This window comes from Takifugu rubripes, chromosome 15 (genome assembly GCF_901000725.2).
Source record: "Takifugu rubripes chromosome 15, fTakRub1.2, whole genome shotgun sequence".
Taxonomy (NCBI): domain Eukaryota; kingdom Metazoa; phylum Chordata; class Actinopteri; order Tetraodontiformes; family Tetraodontidae; genus Takifugu; species Takifugu rubripes.
Window position 1 is genome coordinate 4,719,212 of NC_042299.1, and position 21,571 is coordinate 4,740,782.

The 21,571-nt window shown below is 40.4% G+C and overlaps 1 protein-coding gene across 18 annotated transcripts in view; it reads left to right on the forward strand.

Moving 5' to 3' along the window:
- LOC101079333 (peripheral-type benzodiazepine receptor-associated protein 1-like) overlaps positions 1-21,571 on the forward strand; it is a 36,570-nt gene that overhangs the window by 11,960 nt on the left and 3,039 nt on the right. For 9 of the 18 annotated variants that reach the window (XM_029848764.1, XM_029848770.1, XM_029848766.1 and 6 more), the window contains 26 exons: positions 3,742-3,909; positions 4,705-4,788; positions 4,887-4,976; positions 5,153-5,275; positions 5,386-5,490; positions 5,678-5,728; positions 6,743-6,763; positions 7,833-8,013; positions 8,592-8,681; positions 9,071-9,252; positions 9,883-9,989; positions 10,069-10,178; positions 10,315-11,187; positions 11,777-11,928; positions 12,036-12,476; positions 12,959-13,360; positions 13,989-14,147; positions 14,349-15,134; positions 15,895-15,994; positions 18,423-18,547; positions 18,696-18,864; positions 19,555-19,623; positions 20,061-20,108; positions 20,577-20,695; positions 20,803-20,874; positions 21,198-21,317. In XM_029848764.1, the coding sequence (XP_029704624.1) occupies positions 3,742-3,909; positions 4,705-4,788; positions 4,887-4,976; positions 5,153-5,275; positions 5,386-5,490; positions 5,678-5,728; positions 6,743-6,763; positions 7,833-8,013; positions 8,592-8,681; positions 9,071-9,252; positions 9,883-9,989; positions 10,069-10,178; positions 10,315-11,187; positions 11,777-11,928; positions 12,036-12,476; positions 12,959-13,360; positions 13,989-14,147; positions 14,349-15,134; positions 15,895-15,994; positions 18,423-18,547; positions 18,696-18,864; positions 19,555-19,623; positions 20,061-20,108; positions 20,577-20,695; positions 20,803-20,874; positions 21,198-21,317 (4,947 nt within the window). The remainder of the gene's footprint in view (positions 1-3,741; positions 3,910-4,704; positions 4,789-4,886; positions 4,977-5,152; positions 5,276-5,385; positions 5,491-5,677; positions 5,729-6,742; positions 6,764-7,832; positions 8,014-8,591; positions 8,682-9,070; positions 9,253-9,882; positions 9,990-10,068; positions 10,179-10,314; positions 11,188-11,776; positions 11,929-12,035; positions 12,477-12,958; positions 13,361-13,988; positions 14,148-14,348; positions 15,135-15,894; positions 15,995-18,422; positions 18,548-18,695; positions 18,865-19,554; positions 19,624-20,060; positions 20,109-20,576; positions 20,696-20,802; positions 20,875-21,197; positions 21,318-21,571) is intronic. The other 9 variants (XM_029848777.1, XM_029848769.1, XM_029848771.1 and 6 more) reach the window with 9 other exon arrangements.

Below are 21,571 nucleotides of genomic sequence, written 5' to 3' on the forward strand. Positions count from 1 at the left end.
GTAAATGTACTGTATATATGATACTGTCAAATGTAGCATTTTGAGTTTCACTAAAAACCTTCCATATATTTATATTGGCGTTTATTTTGCTTGTCACTGTTATATAATAGCTTTTTGCTGGATTCAATACTAATCTGCCACAAACCATAATGAGATGATTCCCTGTCTTGAACTTGGGCCTGATCAAAGATCCCAAACTCCCACACCCTGCTCCTCTCTGCATTTAATACTCATCTTCTCTGTTCGTTTATTAGAAGCCCTAAAAATGAAATATGTATAAATACATCATTAACATGATGAATAGGCTACATAATGTAGAATAAACATTTTTATTATGTTTAAGCCTGATAAACTACTGAACATTTAAAGATAATATTTAGTAGCTACATTTTAAAGCTAAAATCAGTTTAATAACATAACATAAAGGTGTTTGTTTTGTACAATTCCCCAGAGAAATCGAATAAAATCTCTGCCTGAGGCTCAAATGAGAATGCCGATTGTGGTAATCTCTCATTTGTGGGACACACATGCACTCCCAGTGGTATGTGCACACTGAGAAAGGGGCCATGTTGTGTGAACTCTAATCCCCTCTAACAACAGAATGGTACAGTCCAGTAATCCGCTCTCTGTTGCTGTGGTAGTGGTGAGAGGGTTTTGGCTGGTAGGTAAGACTATACTCGTTTTATAGACTTTTCTATCTCGCCCTGCTCTGGACACCTAGCAGACCAAGGGACGGCTTGACATTGCCGCAGATCATACAAAGGGGGTAGGTCTTTTAAACTGTTTTGTTGTCCCTGTGCATAGGTATCAGCGTTACACCATGGATTTGTTTTTCAAGTGTCATTATCATTGTACTTAGATATGAGATTGTGCAGGAGTCAAACTTGAGACCTGACAGCAGAAGCAAATCCATGTCATGACTCTTGTGTGATCAGGACTGAATGTTGTGTTAGTGTTAGTTCTTTTAACCCCCGACTCATTCCTAAAGATTATTAGGATGTTAAACCAGGTTACATCAGTAAGTGTAACATCATCACTCAGCACGGGTGGTTTTTCTGTTGGACTCACCTGTAGTTTCTTATGAATTAGTAGAAAAGGACATACATTATGTCAGAATCTTCCTGTGAAAAATTAGTATCTGAACAGTAATGCTTTATTGCAGAATCTGAGCAAGCAGACTTGGTTGACAGTGTTAAAGTGTTTATTGGTTGATATCAATATGCCGCGTATTTTAAACAAAATGAACGGCCTGGCCAATCCATTAAGGTGCTTTTAAAAGAAGTGATCCAGTTACCCGTTTCGGTAGTCTGCAGGGATTACACCAATGTGCTTATGGCATTCCGAGCCTGCTGAATGGAATCTGGCCCTGCTTTAATATGCATGGGCCCAAGGTGTACTCGATCCATTTGTGTTTGCTGACCAGATTACTGTGAAGTGTACACATCACTGGTTAGCCCATCTGCTGGGACCTCATCTGAATAAAACATGTTCTCTGGCCTTCACATTAGTGGAAACATAAATGTAATTTTTTCTCATTAGGGAAGTTATCAGGAATAATTTTAAACAGGGGATTTTTTCATGCATCCAGCAGGTTTTAGCCAATAGATTTTGCAATAATATGTTTTTGAATTTTGTCCAATTTAATGATAAGGTGCATGTGCATTTAATAGACAAGTAAACTTAAAATGCACTTTGCATTGGTAAAATAACAGAAACTGGTTACTGACGCATCAGACCAAAAGACGTAGCAAAGCAAGATGAATGCTGACTTTGAGAGGTAGACTTAAATGATGCTCAGATATAATGAAGCTCTTCTGCAGAATGTAAACAGATGTGTTATAAAGCCAATGAGCTTCAGGGTGATCTTTATTAAATACATACACAGTATGCTAAATCTTATTTTATCTCTGCAAATGTGAACTCTCTTCACTGTCTTTAAGATATTTGATAAATTTTTTTCTTCAAGATCCAAATGACCATTTAACTTAATCTGTGGTGGGCTCGTTAGCTGTAATTAAAGATGTTAAATGTTTTGTCATAAAATGATGGACACTAAGGTGAATTGATCATGTTATCCAGTATCCATGTTATCCAGTAACATATCCTTCATATACATATAGAAATATCTTAGTTTTGGTTTGCAACCTTTGCATATACAGTATATACTGTTCTGCAAATCAGTGGCCTTTGATTAACTATTTACAGATGTTTACATCTTAATCATTAATATTGAACCATTCCTCTTTTGTTGACACAACTATTGAACAAATGTTTAAATTACTTTTCTGTAGATCTAATAAAAAATACCCTCATGAGTGTCAAAACATCATGATGAAAGTTGTACACTTGTTGGGTCACAGTAGTAGTCTGAGGTTAGTGTGTTGGCACATAAACCCTTTTTAATGATTCATAAAAGACTAAGACTTGGTCTCTGTGTCTCCCCCTTTATTCCCTATAGCATTGTAAAAATGAGAAATTGCATAATATTCCCTCTGCTTATTCATCAAAACTGTCAGAATTATATTACTCCGTGTCTGGATGCTGCTTGTGTTTTCCTTGAATGCATCATTGTTAATTCTTACGTTTATTGGACTGCCCTTTTATGGCAATTAAAGTATGAAATTCAGAGGGCATTTTACACTAATATGAAATTATTTACAGTAGAATTAGAATGAGGGTTTACTCAGCTAAACATCAGGATCTCATGCTGACTATTATCCAGATTGTATCAGAAGTCCACTTACTAATGTAAGTGAGTATGAATGACGACAAGCTTATCGAGAACCACAAGTGTTCTTAAGCTTGACTAATCAAAGGTGGAGTACTGGGCTCACCTGATCCCTCTGCAGGTGAGGAGATCACAAACAGCCTCCAGCGTAGGTTAGTGTCTGGCTTATCTTTTATATTTTGGTCATAGGACCAGTGGATGAGTCTCCAGCTAGATTCTCATCATTCCTCTGCACTTTAAACACTAATTAGTTACCCTGCTGGCCCTTTATCGCCTCTAGTAGCACCATCTGGTCCTCTGACCAAAAGACAAAACAGACACTCACCCAATTTCATGCTTGTGCTACTAAGAATTATCTGTTCTATTTGAGAATATCTGCACCCATCTACATGGTATTAATAGAACAATTGTATTTATCTCTTTTAATAGTAGTCTTATAATTTTGGCGAAACTTCATGACATGAAAATTAGATCCATCTCATGTTCTAAGAATACCTGAGGTCAATGCAGTTTCTGAACAATGTAAAAGAAGAGATCCCCATCGCAGCATGTGACGAAGCACCTTTGATCTTGTTACTGGGTCACAACCTTGGCTGCAACTTCTCTGTTCTACCCAGAGTTTAAGTAGGTTTGCTCCCAAAATAGATCTTGATTCCCAAATCTTAACCTTTGAACAATGACAGTGTGCCACTCATGAATCCAAAAGGTAATTTAGAAAAAAAAAAAGTTGCTGAGAAAATTGAGATATTCTAGTCACTCCACTTTGGCTTATTAGAAAGTACTGACTTTCCACTAATGAGATGTAGACATGTCGCAGGTTCCAGGGAGTCCTCTGGATTATTGATCAATTGTAGACCACTGAAGAGAAAACTTGCAGCTACAAGTATATAAACATCCTTACCACTTAACTTTGTGTTAAACCAAAGGAGAGTATTGATAAAGATGATACTACAACTAATAATAACTTAATATGAAATACTTACTGCCTGTGTGCTTATCTGTGCACCTACCAGGTTACGGGAAAACCCCCGGTAGTGGTATTAGATGAAGCTCCATCCAAGTGTGAGAAGACTCCTGGAGAGGAGGAGGAGTCGAGGGAGCAAGTGACGCCCCACCCTGGCCTTAGCCCAGTACCATTCCCACAGGAGCAGCAAAGAGAGGAGCACCATCTGAAGTCTGTGGTGAGAACAGTAATACATTGTACTTGTATCGTATGTCATTACAGCAGGGCTTCCTTAAGTAATATATAGCAAGTGTGGTACATTGTGAATTCGAGTGCTGTGCTTCAGCTTAATGCCATGGAAGGAAATACTATGCTCAGATTTGTTATGCAATGTTGGGATTATTTCAATCAAGTCCTGTGGAACAGTAGCACAATGCCCATGCTGGTCCAAGCATCTTATATCTTAAATAGATCATATTTGCTTTCATCACTTCGTGACTTTAATTGTAAGGATGATATGAAGCAATTGAGACAATAAAAGAGATCTATTATGCAAAAGCAATATTGCCAACACATCAGATGTCATGGAAAAAAACCCAACTGAGTACAATGGCTGAGTTCATGGTTTATTGTGCCATAACAGATATGTCTGTTGATGTCACAAACCAAAGTTTCTTGCCTTTAAATTTAAAGGTAAATGCAGTTTAATCCCATTATTATGTTACTTTTGACAATGGTCAGAAAACGGTGTCTGCAATTAGTCCATCTATACTGCAGGCTCCCTCCACACAGCTGCACTGGTAATACCTGACTGTGGTCCAGTGACCATGTTGAATAAGCTGATTTTTCCCTTGCTGGACATGCATCCAACTGCCTATAGAATAAAGTTTTATAATACATCACTAAAACTCAGAGGTCAAAATGGAAACATTTCTTTGCATGGGTATAGTAGAAACTGCTGTATTTGCTTGAATTAGCCCTGTTCGTGGCCACAGTATCGACTGACTGTGTTTCATTATCATTTTTGTTTTAGGAAAGTGAGCTAAGCAGCAAGAGAAAAGAATGTGAAAACCTTGAGCATGAAGTAAAGAAGCGACAAAAGCGATGTCTGGATTTAGTAAGCTATTTTTTTGCCCCCATTGGCTCCTTCTGTTTTGCTCTTTGGTCTTGAACCAAGTTTGATTCAAGGACACTGTTTTGTGTTGTTGGGGACAGGAGAGCCAGCTCAAGGATGAGTGCAGCAAAAATGAGCAACTAGAGGAGCAGACAGATCTCCTCAGGACGAAGGCAGAGCTGCTCGACCAGGCCAGTGATGAGCTGAAGATTATTCTACAGAATAGAAATGGATTTTGACAGTTTGATTTATCAGCAATTATAGTTTACTTACCGACTCACTCAAGGTCCCAAAAACAATGAAAAACTATGACAATACTCAAACAGAAATCTTCCAAGATCTATTAGACTTATGTTTTGTTTTTTAGACTCAGACTGAGAATGAGGAGCTGAGGGAAGATCTCTCTAAAGTGACCGCTCAACACAATTCAGTTCTCGAGGAGAACGAGAGACTCCGTGCCAAACTGGAGAACCTAGAGCAGGTCCTTAAGGTATTGTTGGACTCTGCTACTATGTACTTTGTAGTTTTAAATGCTGTTATTTTACATTTGCAAAATAATTTTTTTTGGTATGTGTGTCTGTGTGGGCGCATGTGTTTTAGCATATGCGAGAGGTCGCCGAGCGAAGGCAGCAGCTTGAACTGGAACATGAGCAGGCATTGGCTATCCTTAAATTCAAACAGGATGAAATCAAACGGTTACAGCGGGTGAGGAACACAATTTTTCTCTCGCTGAGAACTATTTTTTAGTTAAAAAATATTTAAATGAAAGTCAACTCTAATTTTAGCCTGATTCTGAGAAATGAGGGTTTCATTCAGCAGGAGGCAACCTTTAGTCACAAAGAAATCAACTAAATTCACTCTCCTTGTTTTCCAATGTTTTTGTGTTCAACAGGCCCAGTTATTTGCTAAGAGGGAGCATGAGGGAGTGGTGCAGATGTTGGAGGTAAGTGTGCAGTGAGTGTAGGATAACTTATCAAAACAGAACTTAGATACAGTATGTCTGATTATTACACAGAAGAGGAGCTTGATTTATTCAGCCGCTGCATGAAAGAGAGGAGGAGGGTTGTTCAGACTTCTTCTATTTCTCTCTCACACTAGATAGTTTCCTCTCTTGTGAGATAACGTCAGATTCACTGCTGGAGTTTTTTCAACAATAATGAGAGTAAAACAGGATAAATGGCAGTTTTCTTGAGTAAAGTTGCACAACACATGGCTACAAAATTAAAATAAAAGTTAATATGGAGCACAAAAGGCTCCTTTTTGTTATTTTACACCTGGCATAAGATTTCCTCCAGAAAACTATTTGACCCATAATCTTGAATGCTTGAAGAGCTGTTTGAAAAAATGGCACATCAGCCCCAGAGCGGGCACACACACAGAGACACTTACATATTCTGTGAAATTATGCCTCCCATGGGGCTAATTGGTAGCTTAATTTTAATATATGTGAGAAACAACCAGAGGGATTTCAGAGCCTAAAATGCACTCAGAAGCTTCATTATCACATTTGATGGGTGACAATATGATCTGCTTGTCATTACATGTGCAATTTCTTGTGAATTCTTAAATTGTGTATATTAAGTGTATAAGTGCAAGTGTTTTAGAGGTTGACTCAGCTTGTGTTGCAACAAGAGCTGGTAGAGTATACCTGCTGGTGAACTTTTAATTGTGCTTTTTTTGATTTGCTTTCCTTACTGTCTTTTTCCTACATAAACACAAAACTCTCAAGTGCATTTGAACATTGCTGCTATGCCAACAAACTGCCTCTTGTTCTAATTTTCCAAGGTTATTTGTTTACTCTGAAAAAAGCAGGGAATAGCTGATGGTTCTGAAATCTCACATGACTTGGCTTTTTTAGACTGTTCCATTTCTGTTATATTAACAGTGTATGCTTTGTGTGAGAGTATTTATTTCACTTTTTTCTGTCTCTCCTTTGTGTTATCTTTGTTCTAACCAGAGTACACTGGACTGCATGCAGGTATTACTTGATCTGTTGGGCCACAAATGTTCCTATGTTAATGTAGTTAAAACTAAGCCACACCCTGCTTACTAGGTAAATAAAAACATGTAACCTCTTGATGTAAGAAAACATTCTAATAATTTTATTACCTTTGAAAAAAGGAGCTGGTAGATGCAAGGTAACTATGACATACTACTGGACTTAAATGCAACATCTCCCATGAAGTTGCCTGTAACTTTAGGAAATTTAGGAAAATTTCCATTGTCATAAAAAAATTCATTTGATTTTTATGTTATTAGACGTGATTAATAAGAACAAGGTAAATCAGGCTAGAAATCAGTGTGTGTGAGCAACATTGTATGGCTTATTGTTTAATTATAGAATGTCTTTATTGCCCTGTGAAGGAAAATTAGTGTTGCAGCAGGAGCAGAGCACACAAAAGACAAAATACAAAAACAATGTCAACAGTAAGCAGTGAGAATAAGACCCAATTAAAAGTCTTAATGTCAACAGTCCAAACATAAGCTTTCCTCACAACCTGTGTTATAGCTAGACATTCTCCTAACTGATATTGATGTTGCACTTTCTTGTATCTCCTCAAGTGTACATCGAATTTCACAACTTTCATGAAAATAGATTTTCATTTCTGCACAGTCTGGATATTGCATGAGAGATGAATGCAGAATTGGCTTTTTGATGGTGAGAGCTTACAGAAAATGTTCAGGCAGTTTCGTTTCGTTTTTGTTAGTCTTGCCTGTTAGGAAACTACCACAATCTGAAGTCAACTTAGTCACATACAGATAATCAGTAGATCTGCAAAGAAGGCAGTATAAAGCAAACATTACTTTTCCAGTTATTTTTTAACAGTCCTCTTTTCTAAGCTTAACTTAAAATAAATCCACCCTTTCCTCCTTTTTCTCTACTACTGAACTTTTAGGCCAATAACCATGTCTGTTTGCATCCAATGCATCTGACTAAATGTCTTGCAAAAACCACACCTCAATAAAAGGTTTTGCGCTGTCAAGGTTTATACTGTCAAATATTCACCTAGCAGTCACTATATATCCCTCCCTGCTTTAATACGCAGTCAAAAGTACGAGATCTTGAGGAGAAGTGTCGCATCCAGAGCGAACAGTTTGGCCTGCTGTCTCAAGAGCTGGAGAACTTCCGCCTGCAGGCCTCCAAGGTGGATCTCACTGGTTCTATCCTCCTCAACAACCCCAGCTTCTCTGTTTTAACCAATGGAGTTGGGCTGACTACTGAAAGGGGTGAGCTCTTAATTTGTGTACTAGATGTGGTATCTCAGTGGTTTTGCTTATGCTACATTATTTTCTTTATTGGTAACCGAATGGACTGTGTAAGTACACAACCGTGCCTTTGGTGTTTCTTTGAAGTAACATCTTAATCTAACAGTGGTACAAAGCCTTACAGCCACAAAGTACAGTTATTCTATCTACCTTATTCCATCTTGTTTAGAAATACCCTTGTTTACCTGTAATACAGATTTCATTCCAGGTCTTTACAAAATCCCCTGGAGATAAGTTGCGTTGTAGTTCAAATCACTGACACAATATACTAACACTTAAAGCTTTAAAATTGTTTTTCAATATTAAACTATTTAAAAAAGAAAGTGTAAAGATTCAAATTGTTTAGGGAATTTTTTCCAGTGTCAATCCCTTGACATCTGGCAACCTTTTAGTGACCTCTGAGATATGATGACTTTTACTTTGTAAACATATTTTTCATGGTCCTTCACACTGATGGTTACTGATGACATGACACGCTTGTTTAGTTAAGAAATATCAGATTCTGTATGTATGAAATAAATGCTCTTAATGTTTTTTAGACTGCACTGCTGACTTATTTGATATGGTGTCTCTGGGTGAAATAGCCTTCTGGAGCCTTGAGGGAGGTGACACTCTCTCCTGTCCTGAGGGTAATGATGTGTTCGGCACTCATGATACATGCGTGACAAAGTCAAAACAGCGTGGCATGTTTCACCAAGTCTTCCCACTCATACAGTTTGTATTATCACATGCACATTCTTGTGGAAAAAGGAAGCAGTTAAACCCCTTAGCAGAGCTTTTGTGACACACAGTACCTCCAGGTAGTGTGATCTCTGACCTCAAACAGATGGAGGATGGATTTTCCCCCTTCACTGTTTTAATCAGCCAGGTACAACCTTGAGCCTCCTGCATGACCAGCGCCTGCCTCACCCACCTTGTTGCACATGGATTGAGTTTAGTCACCCATCAATAGGGGCAAGGGAGAAGATTGTCTTGTAAAGTGATGGATTATGTATTATTCTTTCCCCCCGTTTGTCAGATGTGGCTGCTGCTCTGCGGATGGGAGCAACACCCCATGCTGCAGGCCTGTCTAGGTTGGAGCGCTCACCAGTTACCAAGCACCGTGATCTGCCCACCATCAGCATCAGCAAGCCAGGCTCCACCTCCAGCAAGTCAGAGACTAAAAATGTCAGTCTGCACAAATCAAGTTCCACACATGAGGTACAAGCTTCAGTGTGCAGCATTGATTACTTTGAATGCTTCTATCTTCTATGCCAATGTAATAGCATCTTGGGGGCTTGCCTACAGCTTTCTTTGCTTCATAGACATGCAGGAAGCTCTCACCATCACATTGATTGTTTGGATTTACTGGATTAAAGAGCCCTCGTTAACCTCACTGTCATCTCACGCAAGTGTAGACTGTAGCTGAATATGCTAGAGCTCCATCTGCTTGTTCTTAATAGAAAGCCTGCTTTGATTTTGTATTTTGTAATAATGGTCCATCGAGCCATCATTTTTTATTATTGTTATATATAAAAATGTTACTTTGTGTAGCTATAAATATGTTTTGAATTTACACCTGTAAATGGAAACAATTTCCAAATCACATTATATTGTTACTTTCAGTTTTTATTATTGTGTCAATGGTGTTTTACTCACCAAACAACAAGGACGCTAATCACTAAACAAGTCGTTTCATGGAAACACGAATGTATAATATATGGTATAACCTATTTTCTTATTAAGTCTGTCTATTAATCAGTGATAGTACTCATTAAATTTAGTTCATATGCCTTTGCGTATTATATTACTTTAGTTAACATTTTATTGCTGTATTTGTAACGTCCTCAGGGGGACACTGCCAGTGAAGTCGAGGAGCTGGATGTTGACATAGCTCCAGCACCTTATACACCCAGCAGAGGGGCAGCCAAACTCCAGGTCTTCATTGCACGATACAGGTAAAGTTTAAATATGGGACAACATTTGGCTCATAATGTTAGTGGATTGTCACTAGTTAAAAAAAATGCTTATTAACAGCTACAACCCATATGATGGTCCCAATGACAACCCTGAATTGGAGCTACCTCTCACTGCTGGAGAGTATATCTATGTGTATGGAGATATGGATGATGATGGCTTCTATGAAGGTAATTTTCAAGCATCAACGCTTTTACCCATTGTGTCATTGAGTAGTAACATTTCACAGAACTGTTATAGCGTGTTAATTTTCCATTTTAAACTGCAACTAGTCTGTATTAAATGTCTAACCTATGTTTCTTCCAGGAGAGCTGATGGATGGACGCAGAGGGCTGGTACCATCTAACTTTGTGGAACGTGTATCAGATGATGATGTGATGAATGCTCACCCAGGAACAGGAGACATGTCCCATAACTCCTTGCTTGACAGCAGCCTGCATAGTGCCAGCCACCAGCATCACCTCCAAATGGGCGCCAGTGCCTCAGAAAGGACAGAGGCCTCAGCTGCCTCTGGCCCCACCTCAGCCCCCTTAGATTCAGCATCAGCCTTGGCTGTCCTGGCCCCCCTCACCAACGGCCTGGACTTGGATTTAGAGGAGGTGGGAGTGGACACCGTGCCTTACCCACGTAAGCTCACCCTCATCAAGCAGCTTGCCAAGAGCATCATCATTGGCTGGGACCCTCCGTTGGTGCCTGCTGGGTGGGGCAATGTGTGGAGCTATAACGTTTATATAGACCAGGAACTGCGGCTCAATGTGCCCTTCGGTTCCCAGACCAAAGCTGTGCTGGAGCGGTTAGACATAAACCTCAAGACCTACCGTGTCTCAGTACAGAGCTTGACAGAAAAGGGCCTCTCAGAACAGTTGCGCTGCAGTTTCCTGGTTGGTCGGGATGTTTGTGTGGCACCCACACAACTACGAGTGGAGAAGATCACTGCCACATCTGCAAATGTGACTTGGCTGCCCAGCAACAGCAACTATGTGCACATTGTGTCCTTGAATGATGAGGAGTGTGAACTGGTAAAAGCTGGCTGCTATTCACTGTGCCTCAATAACCTTTTGCCCAGCCTGCAATACACAGTCAAAGTAGAGGCACGTCCACACCGCACACCATGGGAGTTACCCGTGGAGAAGCGTGAACACAGAAGTGCTACAGTTACCTTCACTACACTAATGGCAGGTTAGGATTAAATTATTATTTTATATCAGTAAGGTACAAACTGCACCTCCATAGAATTCATTGTGAAATCGTCATGACATTTGAATTTTAATATCTAATTTCAAAGCTTAAAAAAATTCAACATATTCAATGTATTAAATTCAATGTATTACTGACAAAATGTCAAATCAACAATAGTTTTTTTTGGTTATTAAATTGTAAATCCTTTTAATTTCTTTTGCCCAGACTTCTTAGATTTGTACAGATCTTTTTAAAGATGATAAAATATTACTATGTGATTTTTTTTTGTCAGCTAATTTCATACTATTACTAAGTAAATATAGGGATACGGACCAGAGCATAATTAAGAATGCTTTCTAACATGTAGGAGTTTGCAGAGAACTGACAATAGGTACAGAGGAATCCTGTGATTTTTTAGTCTTAGTTGAAATTGACAAAAATGTCACTTTTGATTATGACTATCACACACAAAATGGCTTTTTAAATTTCCTTCTTATCCAATTTAAATGAGGAACTCAAAAGTGTCAGGATTGATCACTACACAGCATGGGCTGTCGTCTGTGAGATATGAGACATGCTCTTCCTGCAGGTCCTCCCGATGCTCCTCTGGATGTACAGCTGGAGCATGGTCCCTCTCCTGGGATTGCTGTCATCAGTTGGTTGCCAGTCACGATAGATGCTGGTGGGACCTCCAATGGAGTCCGTGTCACTGGATACACCATCTATGCGGACAAGAGAAAGGCAAGAATTTGTCTTTTCCTGAGTTAATTTATAATTTCTCTGTTTGATTGGTTTTGAAAATTACATTTTCACATCAGCATGACATGTGTGTCATACTTGTGTCAAAGGTGCTGGAAGTGTCTTCCCCAACCGCTGGCAGTGCCCTCCTGGGGCCCTCTCAGATCCAGTCCCTGCATGCAGCTCAAGAACTGACTGTCCGAACAATGTCTGCCCATGGGGAGTCTTGTGACTCTTTTCCAGTTAGTGTTAGGTCCAAGCTAGCTACCATCACGGCAGGTCCACCTGTTGTGCCACCCGTAGCCAGCTCCTCCATAGGTTCCAATAAACTGCCCATGCCATCATCCAATGGAAACGCCACTGCCAAATTGTCCATGCTGCCCTGCTCCTTGCCATCAGACATACAGACCTGTGGCCTCACAGTTGAGCCTGCTGTCAACCATCCTCATGCTCTCCACTCAGAAAATCTTCACTCATCTGCCTCATATGTGAAGGCCTGGGCCAACCCCTCATCCTCTGCTATCTTGGCTGTATGCGAAGCCACATTACCGGTGCGTATCAATACTCCAGTGGTAATTCCAAATCTCCTTATTTAGCCATAACTGAAGAATTTGGCAAGATTCTAGTTTCTCTAGGAAATGACACCATTGCTCAACTATAACATCATTCCACCCCTTCTGAAATTGTTTCCCTTCATTGAAAATGTTTCTGTAAGTGCAATCAATTGTTTTATTTATTTAGTAACTAAGTTTCCTGCAAACGGGAAGTTCATCAGTGCGTGATGGAAAATGTGGTTTATGCAACAAAGATGAAAGTAACAACACTTAACAACCAAGCACAGCCAGAGTGCAAGAAACACAAACAGAACTGATCCACGCTCTTTACAAAGCTTTGGTTATTGCTACTTTAAAAATCCCATAATACACTATTTTGTAACCCTACCTGACTCAGTAAAAATGTTGCAACATGATGAGAAAATTTCAGAAAAGTTATTATACTCGAGAAAATTATTCTCATATTGTCTCATCTTCAGGTTAGTGTGACCTTGCCTATCACCTCAGCACCTCTTCCAGCCATTGTTCCCGCAGCAGCACCAGAACCTTCAGCATCTCTTACACAGTCATCAGTTACACCATCAGCAGCAGTGTTGGAGCAAAGCAGAGACACAGACAGCCCTGGAACCATATGCCCTTTCCCATCTATTACAGAGTTCATAGAGGACCCCTGTGCCAAACTTGGGACACCTGAGCCCATCCTTACCCCACCTAAGGCCCCAACCTTCGACCTCCTTAACCTGCAGGACACAAACCTCCTCGGACCACCCCCCACTTTATCACTGGAGTCAGAAGTGGATGAGGAGATACAGAGCACCCGCTTGGTATCCATTGAGGAATTCTTAAGACAGGACCAAGAACCTTACGCTAGAACACAGCAGGTGAGTTACCATTGGTTCTTTATCAGATGATTTGATCAGATTCTTTATTGATATAGAAAAATATTTGTTTTTTATTTTGTTGTGTTACTTTTGGACTGAACAGAGATGAAATTTCTAGATTTGTCTACCAGTCTGTAAAATTAACAAATCAACCAGCCCAGGTGGAAACATGACTTGATGGAAATAAATCAAACTAAAAAAATAAAACCATGAACTCTGTCTCTGTCATTGTTGGTGACATTTAGAAAAATTTAAGATTTTTAATCATTTCACAATAAGATTATGAAAGGTATGTTAAAGGTATGTGCTGTGTGTTATTTTATTAAACTAAATCTTCACTTAGAATATAAATGCATTGTAATTATTTTTTATTGTATACAACAAAATTGGTCAAAATATCTGAAGGTTCTCAGTCATCCAGGTGATGGTAACTGGTGGTTGAATCATAGCAACTTAACTGTTTGAGTCTCTTGAAGGCGTTTCACTTCTAATTCACGAGGCTTCTTTAGTTCTGAACTGAACTGCTGCTATGATTCACCTTCCAAAATAGAGTGGTCAAAGTTGATTATTCCAATCTTTGTTACTGCAGGATAAACCATTAACAGAATTTTGGCCTGTTTGCTTGCAGACGTACAGCAGAGCACATATGGAGCCACTTAGTGACTATCATGCTGACAACAGCCGTTCAGATCTATCGGACATCCTGGAGGAGGAGGAGGAGGGAGACCTTTATTCCGACCACCTTAGCGAAAAACAGGGCAGGGGTTACACAGTTGGAGCTAACAGGGTAAAGAAACTGTTTTGCAGTCATATGTGATATTTGTGATGTTTCTGCTGCAAGTTTTCATTTAATGGTTTTGTTCTTTCTAAGATATTTGTGAGTATGTGTGATTGAGTGTTTTGTTGTCTTCTATTCTCTTCTTTAACATCTCTTTTTTGGTTGCCTTGTCTCCACCTCCCTTATGTCACTGAATATCGTGAATGGTAGACACCAAGGTCAGGTCTTGCAGACAGGGATGAGGAGGTAATGGAGAAGATCCTTACTTTACCTCCTCAAGTGTGCTCCAACAAGCAGCTGTTTAGTATTCCTGAGGTGACCGAGGAGGAGGATAGCAGTCTGGAAGAATATTTATCACACCAAAGCCAGTCTCATTCTAGACCCAGAGATTTAGAACACCTTCTCTACACCCCCCAGCATTACCCCAACCATCACACAAACTGTCCACCACAAAATCCCCAGTTCAACAGAGATCCCAGATCTCTAACCAAAGAGCCTTCACTCACACACAAACGGATACTAGTCAGGCCTAAGATACAGCACAGGGTACACTATACAGACATGGTGGACACCCTTAACTTTACTGAAGAAGAAGACATGAGTTTATATGAGGGTCCCACCAGTAGACGGGTTTCACCTTGCTGTCCTCCACAGCCAAACCGTAACAGCAAAGAGAGAGTACTAATCAGAGGGTTAGGGGATCGCCTTAGGAGGGAGGCCATGCTAAGGAGCCAGATGGCCGTCACTGCAGCAACCAACCCCGGTTATGGTCTTACCCTGCCAAGACCCTGCCCGGTCAGTAAAACAGTAAAATCATCCATCATTCGCGGGGTGGAGATTGATGTGGAGTATGGCACTGACGACAACGAGGAACCGGTGGAGTGTGGTCCTAGGGAGGTTGTGGTGGACCACATGAGCTCTGAGTGGTGGGGAGAGGGGGCTGAAAAGGAACACTGCACCTCCCCTCAGCGCCGAGTGCAGAAGGCCGATCCTCTGGTAAATGTTTCAGAGCAGCGGCAGTGGCTGTCCCATCCCTGCGCCCTTTCTGTCCCTGCTCCTGTAGATGTGTGGATCTCCTCTTAATCCTTAAACCGATGCCACATATTTCCAGTGCTCAGTCCATAAACCTTCCCACCTTCCCATGTCTGTAGTAGACAGAGAGAGCAGGATCAATTAATTGTAAAATGTATTATTACTAAAATACAAGATTTCATATTTTCATACATTAAGAAATATCAGTATTATTGATGTCACCATTAAAAAAAAACCAACCAGACAAAATGCCATCTTTTTCTTGTGGGCAAATCTACAAAACTTGTCTACACCGTTTTGATGTACACTGATAAAATAGTCAGCACAAATGAGTCTGTTCTCCATCTGTCATTGCAGTAAGCCATTAACAACAAGACCTTTACTTCTTATTACTTGTTTGTGCTGTAGCATAATTGAGGTTCTGTTGTAGTCTGTTATACTGGTCACTGTTCTTATTTTTTCATGCCATAGTGGCTTCAGTGCTTCAATCAGAGGCAACATATGTTAACGTTTAATCCCTCAGTTCTTCCAACAAATGACATCAGCATGTACAAATGGACAAAAAAACAGTAGTTTAAAACAAGCCTTTGCTTTATTCTTGAATTGTTGTTACCTCCAGAGCATTTAGACAAATACACAATATTTATTGTTTTAGGTTTGTACACTTGGGTATATTTCCTCTCTCAGTTGAGACTGACTTTCTGTACATCTGTATTTCGGACAGGATCTCAGCCAGATTCATCCAGCTGAGGCAGGTCCATCATGGGGAACCGAGGCTGCTTTTACATCTAAACCACTGTGCTCGCAGGCCAGGCAACTCGGAGGTTAGAGGCTTTGTCTTGAAATTAAGAAATCCTTTTCAATAATCTAACCATGAAATAACCTGTCAATTATTTACATATTTACCTTCGGAGCACAGTGGAAAGACTTGTACAGCAGTTTGTGTAATATGAATTGACACACCAAGGTACCGTATTTTCACGACTATAAGGCGCACCTAAAACACTGAGATTTTCTCAAAAATCGACGGTGCGCCTTATAATATGGAGTGCCTTGTGCGTGGGATGAGTTCCAAAATCTGCTGTGCGCCTTTGGTGGGTGCACTACGGTAAACGCTCCGCCAATCGATTAGCGGTACACCTACGCGTAAGGATCCCCTAAAATGGCGCCGGTCAAGCGAGACGCGTATTAATGAGGCTTATTTTAAACTGCAGGCCATCGAATATGCGGCTGAAAATGGCAATCGAGCAATCTTAGTGTTTTCGCTTTATGAGGCGACAGCATCTCTCCATACGCGCAAGGACAACTGTTGCGCAGCGGCTGCCCGCGGATTACCAGGAGAGGGTGGCCATCTTCCGCACCTACTGCCGCAACAACATAACCGCGCCCAGCCACAGCACCAACATGGATGAGATCCCTCTGACTTTTAACATCCCTTTGACCCATAAAGTGGAGAAAAAAGGACCGGCACGGTGGCGATACGCACAACGGGGCACGAGAAGTCGTCGTTCACCGTGGTTTACGGCTGCCACGGAAACGGACAGAGCGCTGGATGACGGAAGGCGAACACTCCTTCACAAAGACTATGAGGCAGCGGCGGGCAAGTTATGCCACCATATGCGGGTGGATTGTAGATGCATGGGCTACGATACCGTCTTCATGTATTGTAAGAGCTTTCACAAAATCAACGCTAAACTGGACCCGGTAGGTGAGTCCGATTCAGATGATTAAGAAGAGGAATTCGGGATGCTGGACATTGAAATAGTGCAGCTGTCTAATTCAGATACAGAAGATGAAAACTTTGATGGTTTTGTGGCGGAAGAATGAATATTTTGTTCAATAAATGTGTCGAAACTCACTGTTTTACTTCTGTTGTCATTTTTTACTGTATGTTTCAGCATGCGCCTAATAATATGGTGCGCCTTATGTATGTTTTAAATACAGAAATAGCACCCATAACTGAGACTGCGCCTTTTAATACAGTGCGCCTTATGGTCGTGAAAATACGGTAGTTAGATTAGTGTCATATACAGGAGGATGTACTGTGGCTGCAGTGAAGAAGAGGAGGCAGGCTGTTAAGATTAGTCCCGGATTACCTCAAAGTGGCTTTTCATGACCGGAGGAAGTGACAGAGATGAAAATAGTAACCTCGAGCCGTCAGAGAAACTGTAGACACATGAGGCCCCTTTCTTCTTACTCTTCCCTTCTTCATTTATTGTATCTGTGGTTATGAAACTTAGACAAATATTTATGTCAATTTAATGTTCCTTGCATTTGAATTTCGTGCTCTTTTAACATCGGTTACCAAATTGTTTTTTTTAAGTTCACTGTATTTTTCATTTTAGTTCAATTAAAAACCCTCTTGGTGAATGTAAGAAAATTATGTGTGAATTTTATTGATGAGTTATTTATTTACCAATGCTGTGAGCAATGTGTTGTTTACTGTACAGTTGAATACACCCCAGGCAGTGTGCACACATGCACAACGATAGAGGAAGGGAACAGAGGGAAGATCAGCCCTTTTTACCTGGATGTCAGTTAGGATGTGAAAGTGTGCAGCCTGTCTGCCTGTGACTCTTGCCACAGATGGGCTGATTCTCCCTAATGAGATAAAGAACATGTCTGATACAGCTTAAAGTCTCACTACAGCTCTTCAAATTTCTCACTTGCTGTCAAATTAGATACACTTATAATATAAGACTAATGCTCTTAGCCTCACTGGTGTCGCATCTCTCATCTCTTCCCTCGTAGCCACAACAAAGCCAGAGGCATGGTTGAAGTTCTGACATTTAACGTATTGCTACTTGTGCCCTGGACATACTGCTTGTATGCAGATTTAGGTGTGAAAGTGGGGCAAACGTCTGCTTGTTTGCTGCAGATCATGAACAAGTGAGCTCTTTTTGTAAATGGCTCAAACAGATTAGGATCAGTGGTTTAGCTTGAGTACCTCTTTTAAGGACATGCCTCTGCTTTGCTGTCCATAGCAGCGCTGCCTTTGTTGGGGGGCTACACATTCAGTCGTCATTGGATGCACATTACTGGAGATTATTTGTGTTACTCTTGACATGTTGGTGTATATCCATTCAAGAACATCTAGTTTACTTCTGTTAAGATATTTTATTGAACTGCAGACATTTGTTTTGAATTTTATCACACAAGCAGTTTGTACTGAACCAGCTGCTATCGCAAAACAAAGAAATGCATCTGAGACTGTTCATATGTTAAATCAAGTTTGTTTGTTGTTATCTACAGGTGGTGTTAAGTCCCCAAAGATCCGCATCTTTGTGGCCCTTTTCTCTTATGAGCCTGCCACCATGTCACCCAATCCTGATGCTGCTGAGGAAGAGTTGCCATTCTCTGAAGGACAGATCATTAAAGTATGTCCCTGAAAAATACAAATCCAATTAAAATTTTTCTTGCATTCATTGAAATATCCCTGATAAGATGACTAGAGTGTGCATAATGTTAATCTTTAAAAATCTCATCTCTGTACATCTGATTTTTCATGATTATGTCCTTCACCAGGTTCACGGAGAGAAAGATCCAGATGGCTTTTACAGAGGAGAGTGTTGTGGTCACCTTGGCTTTGTGCCATGCAACATGGTGTCTGAGATCCAGGTGGAGGATGAGGAGATGCGGCAGCAGCTGCTGCAACAGGGCTTTTTGTCCATGTCAGCATCCATGGACAAAATTGGTACGTAAAGATGTTCATAACGCCATCATGTATCAGTTCTATTTGTTGATTCTCATTTTGATTGATAAATTAGTGGTTTGCTTCAAGACAGAAGAAGAAAATAACACTGAACATTGATATTTTTCTGTCATTCCGTTAAATTTTGAAATACTTTGGCTGTAATTTTGTTGAACATTGGTACAATTGGGTATTTATTTCTCACTAGTGCGAAAAGAGTAATGTTTTAGAGATGTTATCACCACTGCTCATGTTAAAGTGGTAAATGAAAATAGTGACACATGCAGCAGAATCCAGATATTTCCACTATTCACCTTCAAGTGTCCTAGAGACATGTTTTGTCTACACGTGCCTCTCACAATGGCAAAATTCCTTAGCCAAATATGTAAATTTACTAGATTCAGTTCCCTTGGGTGTCTCTTGCTTACACTGCTGTAATTAAGGCGACTAGAAGCAGTTGTCTTAAAAGACCAGCCAAAATGCCTTTTTGGAGAACATAGGGCTCTGTTTCCTGTCCTCCCATAGATGTTCACAGATGGTTCACCCATTGTCATTGCTGTCTCTCACAAATTGTCCTTTATTTGAAATGCTCCTCACATGCTTCCCATGGTCTACTGTGTCTGGTCTGAAGTTGCACCTCTATGTTTCTTTTTGGTTTCATTTGTTGGTTTTCCTTTCTAAAACTCCATCAAGGCACTCGCACACATGCACAGACCCCACGTCGCCCTGTTCCACCACCGAAACCGAGACGTTCCAAGAAAGGTGTGTCTCGCTGCAGAATGCGGCCTTCCACCTCTGTCCTATAACCTCTGCTCTTCTCCTTTCTCTTTCCTGCACTTTCAGTTGCTGCTTGTCACTCAGCATTCACATACTAATAGAATCATAAATATTATTGCTTTTAACTAATTTCCTGTTCACTGTTAAGACCAGTTGTTTTTACTAGTGTTTATATTTCAATAACCTCATCTTTTTACACATAATTTAGATTTTTTTTAAATATTTCATAGTTAGTGACTTACTTCCATTGGATTTTCATTGATCTCAGTAGTTTGTATTATTCTGTTCTGAGAAAAGAAGGTATTTCACCTCGGTTTGATTAATTGCACCACTGGCCCCTCATGTCCGGTCCCATGTCAGACTGTAATGATTTCCACTTGTTAATGATGTGTTTATATTTTCCCATCACTTCATTTTTTCAGTGGAGTCTGCTGCACTCTGGGAGGAGAGTGTAGACTCCTCCAGCCAAGGTTGGTAGCCAAATCAGTGACCCATCCATCTCCATTATATCACTCACCTCTGCACCTGCATGATGGAAGTGTTTTTTTTTTTTTTGTTGACAGCATCTATTGATCTGACTCTTTTCTGCTGATTATATTAGTATTCATTTTTTCTCACCCTGAGAGGGACTCTTTGCTTAGGGCTAACTGGAGCATTGTGGTTTCTGGTCTTTGCTGAACCACAATACATTCTTGGCCATGTCCATGTCTCATCTTGTCTTCTTAACCGCTTTATCCCTTTCGGGGTCATGGGGAGGGTACACAATGGGGCTACACATGTTTTTTACTTCAATGCGTGTCTGAAGTTACACGACTTCTCTCAGATCATACTATGCTGAGAGAGCAGGTGAGCTGTGTGCGGAGGAGGCTGGAATGTGACAGAAATATGTCTCTTCAGTCTTTGGGATGTCACTTTATTCTCCTCTCTTTCCCCGGCAGACCCAAGTCAATTTGCCACCAACCCCACTACTAGTCGCAACCCAGCTTCAGGAGCCAGCAGGATGGTCGCCATCTTTGACTACGATCCCCGCGAGAGTTCTCCCAACACTGACATAGAGGTCAGAGTGTATTACTGTGTATACCACCTGTGTATTACTGTTGAATGAAATATGATAAAAATAAGGTGTATCAGTAGTCTGTACCCATTCTGTGTTTTATTTGGCAGGCGGAGCTGACCTTCAGTGCTGGAGATGTGATTCAAGTGTTTGGGGACATGGATGAAGATGGCTTCTTTTACGTAAGTGGATCTAAGGGTGAAATGTATGTAATATATTCATCTAAGGCAAATGATTTAGAGATTTACTGTTAATTAATCAGTTCAAGATTTAGAAGTTTGGATCAAAATCACAAGAGTCTGTTTTCTTTTTGTAGATGTGACTTTAAAGTCAGTGAAGGATTTCACCACACTTTAAGTACTGACAGTAATGACTAAGAAGATAGGAGTATAGTATATACATATGTACAGAGTACCATTCTTATACACATACACATTGGTCGTAGAATTAAGGCCTCATATGGATGTTTGATCATAACAGAATGATCATTGTCTTTTCTCTGCAGGGAGACTTAAATGGACACAAAGGTTTAGTACCTTCTAATTTCTTGCAAGCCCTCCCGGAGGACCTTCCTGCAGAACAGGTCTCTGCTCAGCCTGCACCAGAACCCAAGAGAGAATCACAGGTATGGCAGCGTCTGTCTGGCACGAATGGGCATCTACAGGACAGCAGATGGACTTGTTTACCTGTCTCTACCTCTAAAACCATATAACATGAAAAATCTCTGGCATGCATTTGCAGAAGTTTGTTTTTTGTTTTTCCTTTAACATGAACAGCTTACACATGATATGTTTGTTTTGCCTTATATTGTTTCCTGCATGGACTTTTGCAGAAGCACAAACGAACTGTGCACTTTAAGACATGATTGTAAGTGTTTTA